This window comes from Dipodomys ordii, unplaced genomic scaffold (genome assembly GCF_000151885.1).
Source record: "Dipodomys ordii isolate 6190 unplaced genomic scaffold, Dord_2.0 Scaffold30, whole genome shotgun sequence".
NCBI lineage: Eukaryota > Metazoa > Chordata > Mammalia > Rodentia > Heteromyidae > Dipodomys > Dipodomys ordii.
In genome coordinates this window covers 11,416,973-11,434,151 of record NW_012267246.1, presented here as the reverse complement: position 1 = coordinate 11,434,151, position 17,179 = coordinate 11,416,973, and the positions used below count along the sequence as shown (strand labels likewise).

Sequence of the window (17,179 nt, the reverse complement as noted above, 5' to 3'; positions counted from 1 at the left end):
GGTTGGTTTTGAACCGTGACCTCCAGATCTCAGCTTCCTGAATAGCTAGAATTACAGGTGTGAGCCACCAGCTCTTGGCCCTCATTACTATTTTTTTTGGGGGGGGATCCAGTCGTGGGGCCTTGAACTCTGGGTCTAGGTGCTGTCCCTCAGCTCTTCAGCCCAAGGCTAGCGCTCTACCACTTGAGCCACAGCGCCACTTCTGGCTTTCTCCTTTTTGCTTATGTGGGGCTGAGGAATCGAACCCAGGGCCTCAGGCATGCAAGGCAAGCACTCTATCACTGAGCCACCTTCCCAGCCCCCACTCATTACTATTTTTATTTAATACAAAATAACTGGCCTAGAGTTTCTCTGGCCTTATTTCTTTGCAGATGATGTGATCTTGTAACTAGAATATCCTGAAGAAGGCATGTGCACACGTGCACCTACAGAGAGAGAGAGAGAGAGAATGCAAAAAACCAATCAGCTACTCAACTGTAGAGTTCATTTTTTTATTTTGCAGAACTAGCATTATAACCCAGGGCCTTGTACTTACTGCTAGGCAAGCACTAAGCTATGTATGTATGTAAGCACTCCAGCCATGTATATTCTAAAACTGGGAGTTTCATGCTACAAATTTTGGCTTAAATTTATAAGTTTTGTGATTTTCTTTAACTGATGAGTAAGCTTTACAAATAATGACTTGGGCTTTCACTGTATGTATATTTTATACACACACCCATTGATGCTGTATACGCATGAGTTCTCCCTCATGACTGGTCCCACTTATGCAACTTTAGACAACAACTTTAGACATCAGACCTGTGCACATATGATCAGTAATAGCAAACACTTTCTACGTGATGGATGTGACTGTATGTGGGTAGAGATTTACCATGTCAATCTCTTATTTCCTAATTCTATCTTTTCTAGAACAGAAAGATTGATAACATACAATTGTGAAACTTGTCCATTGCTGACTGGCAGTGGCTCATAAAAATGCAAAAACATAGTTATAAGAGAATTTAAAAAATCAAAATAAGCTGATTGTTTCATTTCTCAACAATTAAAGAAATGTCCTGGGCATCATATAAAGCATTGGCTCTGAACCTTTGTCCTGCCTGTTATTCAGGGAGAATAAGCTGGAGTTTTAACACAAGAGGGAATCTTGATGGTAAGCCTATTTGTGACAAGGATTTCCAAGTACCTTGGGAATAAGCAAAATAAGGAATCTCAGTAGGAAAATGTTCATATTCTAGACATACAGAGAAAAGATTAATTACAATATTCCCTCTTGGAAGCAAACTGGATTGCTACTTTTGTTTTTGTTAATATGTCCTGGCTTTTAGAAATCATGAACTCGCTAATCTCTAATTAGATAGAGAAATATAATGATCTACTGTTTCAATTATTTAGAACAACAAAACTACTGCTGTGAATATATTAAAATTCCTGGAAAGAAATCTAGCAGCCATGGGTATATCATTATCTGGTATTTGAGGTTTGATGTTTAGTTTAAAGCATTTCTTTACCATTTTTGTAATTCTTGTAGATGATGGCACTAGAGTCAAGACAGTATAATTTAATATGAAATGGAGAGGTATTCAGTCAAGATTCAAAACTGGTCGGGCACTGGTGGCTCACACCTGTAATCCTAGCTACTCAGGAGGCTGAGATCTGAGGACTGCAGTACAAAGCCAGCCCAAGCAGGAAACTCCGTGAGACTCTTATCTCCAATAAACTACCAGAAAACCAGAAGTGGCGCTGTGACTCAAGTGGTAGAGTACCTGTCTTTAGCTGAAGAGCTGAGGGACAGCGCCCAGGCCCAGAGTTCAAACTCCACAAATGACAAAAAAAAAAAAAAGATAAAAAACTGCATGCATATCAAGTACTGTAATTTCTTAAGTAATAAAATTTGGTATCCTTTGCAAATACTTCATTATAAAATGAAGAGTTTGGTATGTTGAACTTGTCTTCTTTTATTTTTTGGTGGTAGTAGGATTTGAACTCAGCACCTTGTGCTCGATAGGTAGTCACTCAACCACTTGAGCCACACCCTCGGCCTTCTTTGGAAGTGCACATCCACCCTTGGTGATCTCAGCTTTGTCCTGGGATCTATGGAAGTCTCCAGAGTCTCATATCCTCATGATGGAGTTCAGATATTACCCCCAACTATTGCTTCTTGCTGATGTTGCTATATGTGCCTGGGTTTCTATATTTTTGTCCCCAGAGATACCTCCTTCTCATAACCCAAGTTAAAACTGCCAGCTTTCTACTTACTATTATACACAGAACTTTTTTTTTTTGTGCCCGTCCTCGATCATGAACTTAGGGCCTAAGCACTGTCCTGAGCTTCTTTTGCTCAAGGCTAATGCTCTAACAGTTGGGCCACAGTGCCACTTCTGGCTTTTTAGTGGTTAATTGGAGATAAGAGTTTCACAGACGTTCCTGCTCAGGCTGGCTTTGAACTGCAGTCCTCAGATTTAAGCCTCCTGAGTAACTAGGATACAGGCATCAGCTCCCAGTGCCTGTCTAGAACTTTTTTCCCCCAACAGTCTAAAGAATTGATTCTCTATTTTTCTTTCTGTTCTTTCCACCCAAAGTACATGGTAGATTCTTTCATAATGGGCTCAGTGTTGCATTTGACAGGCTAGTTTTAAAAGGGGTGATACTTAAAGAAACATTCCAGTGTGACATTGATGTCTTGCCTATGTCCATGCCATTTACATGAAACTTAAGACTAAAGTAGTACTTTAAGAACAGAAATGCCTTATACTCAGCATGCACTAGTACATTTCTTGGTGTGGAGGAGTTGTGATAATATGGAGTCTTGCTTCCTGGTTATTGGAGGGTGGATGTGTGTGTGTGTGTGTGTGTGTGTGTCTGTCTGTCTGTCTGTGTCTGTGTGCTTGTGTGTGTGTGTGTGTGTTTGTGTACACATACCCATCCACTTGGATCATAAATAGCTATATAAGATTGCTCATCTACATAATGGAAGTTATCTGTCAGTGGAAGAATCTGTGTGCAACCTATGAATAAATTTCTTTCCAAAATATCCAAGCTCCATAGAAATACTGATTAACATCAACACCATGATAGAAAACATCTGTAATAAACAGGAAGTTCAGTGACTGGATGGTGAATTTCCATTGGTTGTATTAGTATGCTTCGGAGAAATTAAAGACTTATACTCTGTTATTACTATGCTGTGGCAGTTTGGTTCCACTCCATTTGTCCTAAATATCAGACTTGGCTTATCTAGGATAACTGCTCTGTGGGAGAGGTTATAAAATCTCATAACACTCAGGCCAGGGAGTTGGCATGCTATAGAATGGACCTATTTATTGCCACCCGAATGGCCTCTACCTATGGATAAGAGAACAGGACTTTGATCTACAAGAAATTTCCAGACTCAATGTAGTGAGGAGTCTTTCATTTCTTCATTTTAATCATCTAGATGGGGAAGGCATTTAATCCTGGCAACATTTTTATTTGCCCAACAGCAGTAAAATTTAACTGCTACTTCCACTGTGTATGTGTGTGTGTTCCCCTCTCTTTCTATATGTGTATATGTGTGTATACATACCTACATCATATATATATATGTGTGTGTTAGTGTGTGTGTATATATATATATATATATATATATATATGATGCATCAGTATTTCTCAGCAGCCTGTGTAACTGGTTTGTTTCAGAAATCTTTATTGAATGTGTCTCTGCTGAGCGTGGTCATATTGATGTTAATGGTTTCTTTTTTAATTTTGCAGTTGGTAATCAGTGGATAAATTACATTTCATTCTGTGGTCTTAGAACACATGCCCAGCTTGAGGGAAATCTAGTCACCGAGCTTATCTACGTCCACAGCAAGCTTCTTATCGCTGACGATAACACGGTCATTATTGGTAAGTCAGTCTATGGGTGTGGTCCTTGGCAGCAGTCATAACCCAAGCCATGCCTCCTCCTCCTTATTCTTCCATGCTTCTTTGCAGTTGAGAGAACTACAGGGGTATTATCCCTGAAGTGTTCCTGAAGCAGTCATTTTGTCTTAACATCCTTTTGAATCCAATTTTAGGCAGAAAGCATCGGTGATGCAGAGCAGTGAGATGAACCCTGTGCACATGAAGCTGTTCACACGCAGTGGCTTAGGATGACAGTCTTAACAATCTGCTTGATTCGCTAATTCTTTATTGCTCCTTTATTTTTATTTTTAATGTAAGTGGCTAGGTTTCTAAGTTGGAGGGTGTGAAAGTGGACAAGAAAATGTGTCATGAAAGAGTGGCCAGGTACTGGTGGCTGCGCCTGTCATCCTAACTACTTGAGAGGCTGAGTATTGAAGGATCACAGCTAACTTGGGCAGAAAAGGTCTCAACTTACTGCTGGGCCCAGTGGTATGTGCAGTCCTTTTCAGCTACTTGGGAGACTGAGATTGGGAGCATCACAGTCCCAGACCAGCCTGGGCAGAAAAGTCAGTGAGACTTTGTCTTCATGGAGAGATTAGGTTGGATGGGGTGGTACCCACCTGTGACTCCAGTGACTCCAGGAAGCTGAGAATAGGTGGGTTGAGGTTCAGGACATACCTGGACAGGAAGTAACCTGTAAAAAAAAACCAGGGCTGGAGGCATGGTTCAACAGTGTCATATCAGCCTCAGTAAAAAAAATATTCTAATGAATAACTTGTAGGAATTTTCAGGTGTTGGTATCCACCCAGCCATTCCCATAGATCTGAAGTTATATAAACCAAAGTCAGAAGGATATTAAGATATTGCTGCCTGTAGCTACTGCATACATTTCCCTAATGTCTGTGTTTTGGGAGTCAGTAAACAGAAGGCACCAGCCAGCTGAGTTGGTGTGGGGGAGAGATGAGGAGGAAGGGAGAAGGAGGGGTGCACACTGAATGAAGTGCTGTCCCCTGCAGTAAGGTCAGCAGTCTTTCTGGTCAAGGACATGCCTCGGCCTCTGGCCACTGGCTGAGTCAGGTACTGCTCATAAGTTCCACCCAGATTGCAGCCACTTGGTCAGCGAGGTGGCGGTGCAGCCTCACTCCCATTTTATATACACTAAAGGCTTCATTGCACAAGCTGGGAATTGTTTCTGCCTCTTAATGTTACGTTCATGAGCACAGGAAGGCCAGAATGTAACAGAGTATGAGTAAGTAGCTCCATTACTGACTTGAGGCCAGGGTAAGGGCATGTCACTGGATGCGTGTTGTCCACCAGCAGGAATTCTGCTCATCTGCTCTAAGTAATGGATAGTTTCTCAGCTACTGTCAGATAATCCCCCCTTCTTCAATGTCATGAAGTGTTTGGAAATTTTCTGGCAGTGAATACGCCTTTTCCATTTCCTCTGAGAAAAGAAAAGTCTCGTCTGTAATAATAGTAATGATGCTGTCTTAGCAGAAGGTAATTACAAGCATAGTTCTAAAGCAGAAAATATAGAAATCATGGTATATGTGCATGTGGGCATACTTACAAACATACATGCATATATATACATACGTACATATACACACCCCAGTTTGGAACTCAAGATGGCTTGCTGTCACTTGTCTTTCTTGCTCAGAGCTGATGCTCTACCACTTGAGTATGCCTCCAGCTCAGCTTCTGGCCAATTAATTAGAGATGGAGTCACTGAGACTTTTTTGCCCTGGCTGGCTTTGAACCTGATCCTCCATATCTTAGCCTCCTAAGTAGCTAGAACGATAGTATGAACGTTGGTGCCCGGCATTGATCTATTGGCATTGATCTATTGCTCTTTAGAGCTTTATTTCTCCTTCTCTTCTCAATACATTGGCTTCTTTCATTTCCCCTAAGGTATTCTGGCTTTGTTTTTCTTCAAAAGCCATCCTCAGAATATTTTCATATTAAAATTTGGCAGTTGCAGGCGGAAGAGAAAATGATTGATGTTTGTTGAATTGATAAACATAAACAGAGCCAAGTAAAATTCAGTCAGTCCCTCTTGAATTAAAAGGACAGATGTAAAAATATTTGCCCTTGAAAGGTCATTTTCACCTTGAGCCAGTCTTCCTTCACATAAAATGTAAATGTGAAGCTCTGCTTCTGAACAGATCTGTTGAATTTTCTAATTATTTCCTTTTCTAGAAAGGTCTCCAAGCCCTTGAAGGCTGAAGTTTATTTAGGCTGGAAATAATTGATTGGTTTTGCACAGATTCTTTATCATGTCTGTTGAAACTAAAGAAAAGAATAGTGGAGCTGTGAAGGGAGAGGTCCTTCTTGCTGGTCCTCAGGGCTGACTTTCTTTCTTTAAAATTGTTTTTTAATTATCTTTACCTAATTGGACAAAGGAGCTCCCTTCAATATTCTCAGCCTCCTTCAGTCCACCCTCCACTTGTTTTTTCCTAATCTTGTGGTATACAACGAATTCCTGACTGCATTCCCCCCCCCCTTCATTGTCTCCTTCTCTCCCTTGGTCTCCCCCACACCCTGACCCTTACTCGTACACTTTTCCTAGTTTTGATTTTCTTGGGCTTTGATTTTTTACTTTCTTTTTTATTCTTTTTTTTTTTAATCTGTCATGAGGCTTGAACTCAGGGCCTGGGCGCTGTCCCTGAGCACTTTTTGCTCAAGGCTAGTGTTCTACCACTCTGAGCCACAGCTCTACTCCTGCTTTTCTGGTGGTTAATTGGAGATACAAGTCTCATGGACTTTCCTGCCCAGGTTGGCTTTGAACCACAATCCTCAGATCTCAGCCTCCTGAGTAGTTAGGATCACAGGCATGAGCCACCAGTGCCAGGCTCTCTTTTATTCTTTTGTGAGAACATTGTGCCCAAAAGAATAGATTTTCCCCCAGAAAAATCCAAGTTCTTTTTTTTCTTTAAATCTCCATGGCAACTCAGAAGAACAAACAATTTTTGAGGATGCTCTGATCTAGGAGCTCTGTTTCTGGTCCCAGCACTGAGATCCATGGGTAAAGTTCTCAGAGAACAGTTGAGGCTGGGAAGGTCACCAGGGCCAGATGTGGATGGGAGGATGTTGCCCCATGAAAGAAAGGAACTCTCTCCTTGAGGCCAGAAACTTTGTCTAAAGACTAGATGAATTCTGAAACCGTGCAGAGGAGGCACGTGAGGCAGGCCAGGGGAGACCAATTTTGAGAGGGAAGACTGAACATGGAGGAGATGAGCTAGAAGCTTCTAGAAAGCAGTCAGAAGATGGGAGCTCATGGAGAGGTCTTCCTCCAGGAGTATTTATGTCTCTTAACTGGGCCGTGACTTCCAAATCAGTCAGATGCATGGTCTCTGGGGGACTTTGCCGTGCTGCCGGCATTCTGTGGCCCGAGCAAGGAGGCTGCGGTGAGTCAGCCTTCAATCCAAGGGGTCAGTTCTCTGCGGGCTCACATGAGGCGTCCTCCCCGGCCACGGCTTTACAAAAGCCAGACACCTTCTAGACTCACACGCCAGTGCTCATAGAGGCAGTATGTCTCATTTCACATCTGAGAAAGATGGCAAGCCTGAACATTCTCCAACAGCTGATTCAGTTGCTAGTGTTCTAGTGATTTTTCCCTCCTAGTTCCTGTTCAGTCTCAGCTCCTCCTCCTTCCTCCCTTCCCTCCTCCTGCCTCCCTGCTTCTCCTTCTGAAGTTTTTATTAACATCCATTAGTTGAAGAAGGGGGACAGTGGTTTAATTATGGCCTTTCCACACTTGCATGCAATGTATATACCCCTTCAACCCATTCCTCCAGTCAGTGAACGCCATCTCCCAAACCCACTTTTAAAACAATTTCAACAGGTTTTATTGCTGTGTTTTCATATACATATGTAAGGTACTCTGGCAATCCTCATTCACTCTCTTCCTCCTTCTTACTTTTTCCTTCTCCTTATGGTTACTTTTTGTCTTTTTATGTTCCTTTCGTCTTACTCCAGTGGCTTAGTCTCAAAAATATTTTACGGAAGTCAGGCCTAGTAGCTCACACCTGTAATCCCAGCTACAGTGGGAAGCAGAGAGCTGGTGGACCCCAGGTCCATTGGGGCAAAGAGAAAATAGTTGCTCAAGAACATTTGCCTTTTTAAGACAGTGTGAAAAAATGTAAAGTTCCTAAAAATCCACTTGTCATAAAATGTAAAGAATCCACAGCATAAAAGAAAAAACTTGATTTGTTGAAGAACCGCTGCCATAATGATCATACTAAAGTTTTTCTGAAGAACAAACAAAAAAAATTGGATCAATTGTTCTTTGGTACACTGTAAAGCTAGCAATTCTTTTTCTTTTATTTGTCTATAAACAATCCTGATGGAGAAAACTTTCATCAGGGTTCGTCAGACCTGGTGTCACACATCTGTAATTCCAGATGCTTAGGATGTGGAGAATGGAAAATCATGCTTTGAGACCAGCCTGGGCAAAAAGTTGAAATCCCCCACCCCCATCTCAATAAACAAGCCAGGTGTGGTGGCATGGGTCTGTGGCACCATGGGCATGGTACCATCAACTCCATTGGTAGAGATGGTAAAGTTTTCCCGAGGTAGAAGAACCAGGCTCCAAGGCTGACCCATGTAGAACTGTAAGACCCTGCCTGAAAAATAACCCTACCAAAGAACTAGGCTCATGGCTCAAGTTGCAGAGCGCCTGTCCAATGAGTGAAAAGCCCTAAATTCAAACCCTAGTACCTCTAAATAACAACAAAACCAAACTCTGTTTATAGTTAACTATTCAAAGGCTTTAAAAAGGTTAGCCAGGTGTTGATGATTCTCTCCAGTAATCCTAGCTAATCAAGAGGCTGAGATCTGAGGATCATACTTCAAAGCCAGCCTGGGAGACAAATCTGAGAGATTCTTATCTCTAGTTAATTAGCAAAAAGCCAGAAGTGGAGCTGTGGCTCAAGTGGTAGAACACCAGCTTTAAACAAAACAGCTAGGGCACAGCATTCAGGCCAAGTTCAAGACCCAATATTGACACAAACTAGGAGATTAAATTAATTTGGGATTAATTTTTCTAACTAGAAAAATTATGCTAGTATGTCCTCATTTTTTCCTCATAAGGAAACATTTATTGTCTAACAACCCAAATCTCTTTTACATGTAGCTCTGATTACCTGTGATTTTGAATAGCCCTGTTGCTCATGAAGTCTGTGATCAATCTAGCTTTCTCCTGGAATCTTAGCACACACCAAGGCCAGTTTTTATATGTCTTCTAAATCGAACAAGACTATGTTCTAGTAGAAATGAAGTGTATCCTGTTGACTAAGTGAAAGGATTATTTCTAACATTCCTTAATCCATTGCAAAACCCCATAGGGAGATTCGGCCATGAATAAAACATGAGATCCACAGAGCCGAGGCCTGGGTTCTAAACACCCAGCCAAAGTGGGCAGTGCACTCAGACTGAACTAATGCAAGGCTCTCTCATTTTGACATTCATAATATGACAGCTAAAGTCTATGCAGCCTGAATCTTAGGTCTAAAGTTGTCTTGAAGTGCTTTAAGGTTGTAACACACTCCTTTATGACACAAAGTAGAAAACTTAAATAGAAGTGTGTGAAATGGAGCCAGGCACTGGTGGCTCACGCCTGTAATCATAGCTCCACAGGAGGCTGAGATCTGAGGATCGCGGTTCAAAGCCAGCCTAAGCAGACAAATCCAAGGGACTCTTAAATTAATCAACAAAAAAGGTAGAGATGGGCTTAGCTTGTCTATTTGTTCCCTCAGGGTTGCAAAATGACTGCAGAAGCTCCAAGAATCGTGTCCTCACACAACCTTTCAAGTCAGTTACCCAAAGTTCAGATACATCCATTTCTTCTAATCCTCTACAAACTTTATAAAAATAAACTTTCTCAGAAGCCCCTGGGAGACTTTCAGGATGCTAGAACCCTTCAAGTTCCAATCCTAAACTAGTCACTGACCTAAATAATGCAATTATCTTGTCTGGTTTCGATTGATCAAGATTGGTCTCATGCCTAAGGCGATCTTCCCTAGAGAACCTGAACTAAGTTTGATTTTTTTTTTGTCATAAATTGTTGTGCCTGTCGGAGGCTTGAATTCATGGCCTCATACTCTCACATGCTTTTTCACTTAAAGCTGGTATTCTCCTACTTGAGCCACAGCCCCACGCCTGGCTCTTTGGCAGTTAACTGGAGATAAGAGTCTCACAGACATTTTTGCCTGAACTGATTTTTGAATCGCCATCCTCAGATTTCAGCCTCCTGAGGTAGTTAGTACTACAGGCATGAGCCACCAGGGCCAGCTACGGGAAGGGTTTTCTTGGTGCAGAATTGGATGAACGTGGCAGGCATCTGCCTCTGTCACAGAGCGTGTTCAGCGTCGCTGTCTCCTCAGGCTCCGCTAACATCAACGACCGCAGCATGCTGGGGAAGCGCGACAGTGAGATGGCGATCATGGTGCAGGACACAGAGACGATCCCTGCTGTGATGGATGGGAAAGAGTACCAGGCTGGCTGCTTCGCCCATGGGCTTCGCCTGCAATGCTTCAGGTCAGCTCTCCAGTGCTGAGTCTCTCTCCCAGGGCGCCTCCTGCCCTGGCAGCCAGATTGGATGCTGGGATAGCAGTGTTCCCTAGTGCAGGCCGTATGCCCAGTGCAAAATCACTCCACACATGTGCACATCGCCGTTTTATTTTCATAGCCCTTTAGTTTTATGTACAATCAGACAAACCAGCATTTAAAATATATTAATTGATTTAAGACCAGGCCAAAGCATATGAACACATTTAAGCATTTAAAAGTCAGCTTATTTTTAAAAGTTGAACGGATTCAGTGGCACAGGATGCAACAGGAATTACTAAAAGTTCATCAGTGTCTACTGGTGACAGATATAAATGTGGAAACCTGTACGTTTGCAGGTTTTGTTTGAGTTAGTATGATAATGATCATTATTATTAGTATAAGTACCAGATCTGGAACTCAGAGCCTCACACCTGCTCAACTTTCTTTGCTCATGCCTGGCATTCTACCACTTGAGCTATGAAATGCCTCTAGTTTGGCCTTTTGCCAGTTAATTGGAGACGGAGTCTTACAGATTCTTCTACCCAGGCCAGGCTGGCTTTGAACCATGATCTGAATTTGACAGTTTGCTTGGCATGCTTACCTAAGTGGAAATAAAATAGTCCATCCTCTGGCCACCTCTGGCCTTGCTGGGTGCCCTTACCTGAAGCAGGCCTCTCCTGCTCGTAGTAGTTCCTCAGTAAAGCCTGTGGTTTCTGCAGATTTCCCTCTCCAGCCTCTCCTTCTCCCCTCCGCTCCCAATCCATGTCACCACCCAAGCAAGCTTGATGTGGTGGGTGCATCATGGAGGTCTCAGCAGACTGAGAACTGACTTCCGGCTCTTCTCCCCACTCCCAGCTAATGGCAGCAGCATCCCTCCAGCTGCTCAGGACCTAGCTCTGTCAGTCACCTGGGCTGCCACTTCTCCTCTCCTGAGCCCTCTCCAGATGTAAAAGCCGGCTCTGTCTTTGTTCCTCCCACCACCAGGCCACAGCCACCCTCGGCCTCACCACAGTGACTGCTGTGTCTCCTGTGTCAGCCCTCATTCACCCCCCTACCCCAGTCTGTGCTCCATCCAGCAGCCATATTTGCACATGTGAGTTTGCAGCTTCTTTTGATTCTGTTCCCTCCAGGACTCCTGTGACTGAATGCCTGACTTACTGTCACCACTAGAAACAATACAGGCAGCAACTTCTTTGGCACTCAGTCTGGAGGTTCCTTCTATTTCAGGGTTGTCCTGGGCTACCTTTCTGACCCAAGTGAGGACATCCAGGACCCAGTGAGTGACAAATTCTTCAAGGATGTGTGGGTCTCAACAGCAGCTCGAAATGCTACAGTGTATGATAAGGTGAGCTTTGCCTATTTCTCCTTTCTCCTTTTTAAAAATTAAATCTCCCCATGCACAAGAGAAAATCATATTGTTATTTCTGCATTTCATTTCTGCAGAATGTTTTTGTCTTGTTTTGCCACTACTGGAGCTTGAACTCAGGCGTAAGCTTTTTCATTCAAAGCTGGTGCCTTACCACTTGAGTCACATCTCTTCTTACAGCTTTTTGTTGTTAATTTAGATATGAGTCTCACAGACTTTTCTTCCTGGGCTGGCTTTGAACTATGATCTTCATATCTCAACCTTGTGAGTAGTTAGGATTTTAGACATGGACTTTCAATGCCCGCCCTGAATATTCTTAATGAGTATAAAAGATATAAGCCAGGCACTCGTGGCTCAGATCTGTAATCCTAGCTCAGGAGGCTGAGATCTGAGGATTGTGGTTTAAAGCCAGCCTAGACAAGAAAGTCCCCATCAAGCTCTTATCTCCAATTTTGCACAAAAAAATCTGGAAGTTGAGGTATGGTTCAAGTGGTAGAATATTAACCTTGAGCAAAAATGCTCAGGGACAGCACCCAGGCCCTGAGTTCAAGCCCTAGGACCAACACAAAACAACAAAAGTACTAGCATATATCCAGGTTGTAAAGATGTCTTTCCAGACATCAAAAAGCAAAGATCCAGTGGTCCTCACTTGATTGACCTTATATGGAAAATGAACCATACCCATGTGGGTAGGGACCGGGGATAGGAGAGGTGGGGGGAACAGAGCGAAGGAGCTGCTGACATTGTCCCAAAAAGAAATGGACTCATTACCTGACTTTATGCAACTGTAACCCTACCATACATCACCTTTATAATCACAAGAAAAAATAAAAATTATTAAAAAAGCAAAGATCAAAAAGAATCATGGGTTATAAAGTAGAAGAGACTTTAGTGGCACCCTGTCCCCTCATCTGAGTCAGGAACCTCATCGCGATCATCATGTTTAACAATGAAGAGAAGAGAACTACTCGGATCCAAATATGTCAGAACTGAGTTTGAATTTTGTCACCCACTGGCTGGTGATACAACTCTACATAGTCTCAAGCCTTCCTTTTCTCTCTAAAGATTGGGGGATATTCGTCAGAGTAGTGATGATAAAAAGATAAGCTAATAAATATATTTGGCACATAAACACATTCTAAATAATATCCTTTTCTTGGTGAAGTTTTTAAATGTCCTCGGTTGGACATCCCTAATTTTAGAAAAGTTGTTTAAGCCCAGCTTCATTTAATTCATAGCAGATACATCGCCTGGTAAGTTGTAGCCATTGGTTACGATATGGAATGTACAGGAGATAAGCAGTGTCTGACGGGAACTTATCACCTAAAGTAGCCAGTATCCCAAGACAGAAAATCATCAAGCTGAGATTCTGCTACTGAACAACAGCAACACCTAGATTCGGTCGGCTGCCTCAATGTTCTCGAAGAATGAGGCTACTAGCACTGAAGAAGTAAAATGCCACAGACTTACTGACAAAAAATACAAGCAGAGCTCCCACTGGACAGGAAGGGTGCCTCCCTCAAGCAAAGGTGTTACCTGGGGTGTGTTCTGCAGGGGTTCATAAGTGTCTCAGGGTGAGAGCTATGTGACTATCAAGACATTGGAAAACCACTAGGCCATAGCAGTCCCCAGGCCCAATCAGAGGCTCCACCCTGCCTGCATGAGCTCTCCATGAGCCCTTCTGATTGGTTGCCTGTTCTGGAGCACACTTCTGCGTGCCCTTTGTTCATGTGCAAGTCTTCCAGATGCAATGGGCCATGACATAATGCCCAAGGCCTCCATACACGACAGTAGGAGGCCATGATAATGTGATGTCTAAGGGTCTGCACGCAGGACCGCTCAAGGCCATGGCGAGGCACACCGACCCTCTAGGGAAGGGGGCCTTTGCCCTGATTGCCCCGCCAGGCTCTTTTTCTCCTCTCAATTTGTTGACTATTTACAACAAGTTGGGTAGACTCTGTTCTTCCCTATGACTTGAATTCCAGAGCAAGATTTCATCTTTCTTAATCACACATGACAACTCTCTCCATTGCTTTATTTCATATTAAGGACTCAGGCTATGATCAACTAGATTGTGTACATAGACTCTTTTAAAATAGTTTACAAATGCCGTGTGCTAGTCTTCTTTGAGATATATTTGAGGGGAACTATTATGTAAAAGACATTTGGGACTAAAGAATAATTCTGAACCTAAGATATAACTTAAGTGACATTGTGGAATTAATTTTCTTAGGTCTGAAGATAGTATCATAAACATACATGTCCTTATTTTTAAAACATCCATGTTGAATATACAGCAGTGAATTGTTGTGATGTCTGAGATTTGTTTTCAGTCAGCATTGTGTTACATGTTGATAATTGTTGACATTATCTGGGATGTACATCCAATGAGATCTTGGGATAATTGATATTCCCTAGATTCACCTCAGCATGGAGTAACAACAGTGAAATCCCTTACCAGTAGCTTGATTTTATTATGTGGTAGATTAGATAGAAGAATCCACAGGTTTGGGGAATGGGGAAAAAAAAACCTAGCTGTTGCTTTGTGGGTAGATAAGAACAGTAAGGCTAAAGGCTGACCTTCCTCGTGATCTCAATGTGATTCATAAGGCCCAGCTTTGGTTTACCAGCATGAAGCTTTTGCTTTCAAACTCATCACTCACTTTGCAGTTTGTGTTCCCACCAGGTGTTCCGGTGCCTTCCTAATGATGAAGTACACAATCTAATGCAGCTTCGGGACTTCATAAGCAAGCCTATCCTAGCCAGGGAAGATCCCCTTCGAGCTGAGGAAGAACTGAAGAAGATCCGCGGATTCTTGGTCCAATTCCCCCTTTATTTCTTGTCTGAAGAAAACCTCCTGCCTCCTGTTGGAACTAAGGAGGCCATAGTGCCCATGGAGGTGTGGACCTAAGACATAAGCATGGTTGCTGCTCATGGACTTCTGCTCTGAAGACTGCATTACACACAGTACACACAGAGGCTTCATGGGACCACACAGCCAGAGCTAGACCTGTTGCACTCCTGGATCCTTAGGAATGGCGGAGGAAGACTCCGTCATACACATGCGAGGCCAGAATTCATTAGTATAGAATTTTCCACTCCAATTCCTGTCCCAATGAAAAGGACTTTATTGTTAGTAGTAGTATAGAATCAATGATTTAAACCACAGGAGCAAATTCCATGATATATACCAAAATCCTTCTCCTTTGCTAGCCAAGATCTAGCAGTTACTGGGGTCCAGGTTCCCTACATCTCATTCTTCGCTGCCCCTCGTGTATACAGCCACCCTCTACTGGATCCGACTCGTCTCCTAGTCCACACTCACAGTGCTTGGGCTGTCATTGTGTGAAACAAGCTGTAAGGTTTTTTCAAGATTCCTTAAGGTTATAATGGAGCGGCCTTGTCCAGCTGGTTCTTACGCAGGAGTGTCCACACCCAACCAATGACTTGGTCAGTGTTCCTTTTCACATAGTACAGGGACAGGGCAGACTACACAGAAGGCCAGGCTAGGCCCTGGTGATAATGTGGATAGCCATCCGGATACCACAGAATGACAGGAAGGAGCATACCTCCCGTAAGCCAGATTTCACTCTGTTGCCAAAGCCACTGCCAAGATCAGTGCTTATGACTAAGCACACTTGATGAGATTGGAAACCCTCGGGTAGGATATGGGTGTATTGTAGTAACCAGATAAATCTCAGCAGGAGCCTTCAAAACTGCCTAGGTGTCCATGAGAGTCTGAGCGAGATAAGAAAGCTCCTTAGCATCTCCCAGATTCCCTTGCAGTCTTAGCTCCTGGCTTGATTGAAATTTGAATTTCTTCATTTCAGACTCAAAGCAGTGAATGCAACTTGTCTTTGAAGAAAAGCTATACTTAATGACTTCCAGCAACTTAATGCATGAGTCCATTTGACAGCCTTCTCATGATATTTCCCCTTTAAAACAAAGTCATTGATTAGAACCTAGGTACTCCTTTGCTTGCATGGTAAAATAGGCCCCAACATTCCACCAGGGCAGCTGAAGAAATTGTGCACATGGTTCATCCCATTGTGCTAGTCTATGAACCATTCTGGAAAGCCATTTCCTCTTTCTGGATGTGCAGGTACCTTTGATAGACCAAAGGTCTGAGTTTACTAAGCAGACTTCTGACCACATGAAGAGCTCAGGGGGTGCCCCAGAGGCTTGGGACTGGTACACGTGGTGCTGGTGTGGTGATGGTGCGCAGAGAGAGATGGCCAGGACAGGATCTCCCTTAGGCTCTTCTTCAGCGCAATCTCCCAGTCCCTGTTTTTATGAGCTGATATTCCAGTTGAAAAGATGTGCCAGACTTCCATGCCAGTGGTATCGGTTAGTAGAAGAGACAGCGTCAGACCCCAAGAAAGGGCTTTACAACCAGAGGACCAGGTATAAATAGGGTGAGATTTTGTGACCAATGGGAGGAGAAACATACTTCTATAGCTATTGTAAATAAGACATTTTTACATTGAAAGAGGGTGAGATTGCATATGAAGTACTAAATATATATTTAAGGAATTCTGTGTGTGCATATGCTTGCCCATGCCTGTGCCCGTGCCTGTGTCTATACTAGGGCTTGAACTTAGGGCTTGGACTACTCCTGAGCTCTTTTGCCCAAGACTAGCACACTTAAGCCACAGCTCCACTTCCAGCTTTTTTGCAGTTAATGGGAGAGAAAAGTCTCACAGATTCTTTCTGCCTGAGCTGGCTTCAAACTGCAATCCTTAGATCTCAGCCTCCTGAATAGCTAGGATTACAGTCACGAGTCACCAAGGCCCAAATTTTAAAACAATTTGTTTCCAAATATTTTCAGCCAATATGACTCTCGTGCATATAATCCTAGCTACTCAAGAGGCTGAGATCCAGAGGACCAACGTTCGGAATCAGTCCACGTAGCCAAGTGCTCAAAATTCCATCTGCAAAATAATCAGCAAAAAGCAGGACTGGAGACAAATCTGCAGTGGTAGAGTGCCAGCCTTGAAGCAAACCAAGCAGTCACAAGACCTTGAGTTCAAATTTTTTTTAAATCTGTACCACCAAGCTAAAACACAAAATTAAACCTTAGAAGTTAAAAAATACTAGCTTTTAGTTTTATATAAGATGTGCTTACCAAACCATGAAAAATAAAAGGTCCTTAAAGGACCTTTAGACACAACTCAAACCAGTCCCACTCCATGTACAGAAGAGACAAGTAGGGTTCAGGCTAGGGGAAGGACTGGTTCAAAGCCCCCTCATGTCTTCATAGTGGAGCTGGGACCTGCAAATGTGTGCCCCCCCCATGTCTTCCCTTCCTCATTGCCCACAAGTGAAACTGATTTAAACCGTTGTGAGCCCTGAGGCATTATGGGATTGTGTGTTTGTCCATCT

At 43.0% G+C, this 17,179-nt stretch overlaps 1 protein-coding gene across 1 annotated transcript in view; it reads left to right on the top strand.

Annotated features, from left to right (window-relative positions):
• Positions 1–16,392, top strand: part of Pld1 (phospholipase D1, phosphatidylcholine-specific) — a 140,495-nt gene extending 124,103 nt beyond the window's left edge. The window contains exons 21-26 of the mRNA XM_013016155.1: positions 1,501–1,518; positions 2,729–2,790; positions 3,751–3,885; positions 10,266–10,419; positions 11,659–11,776; positions 14,484–16,392. Coding sequence (XP_012871609.1) covers positions 1,501–1,518; positions 2,729–2,790; positions 3,751–3,885; positions 10,266–10,419; positions 11,659–11,776; positions 14,484–14,708 — 712 coding nt within the window. The 3' untranslated portion in view covers positions 14,709–16,392. The remainder of the gene's footprint in view (positions 1–1,500; positions 1,519–2,728; positions 2,791–3,750; positions 3,886–10,265; positions 10,420–11,658; positions 11,777–14,483) is intronic.
• The last annotated feature ends 787 nt before the right edge of the window (positions 16,393–17,179 follow it).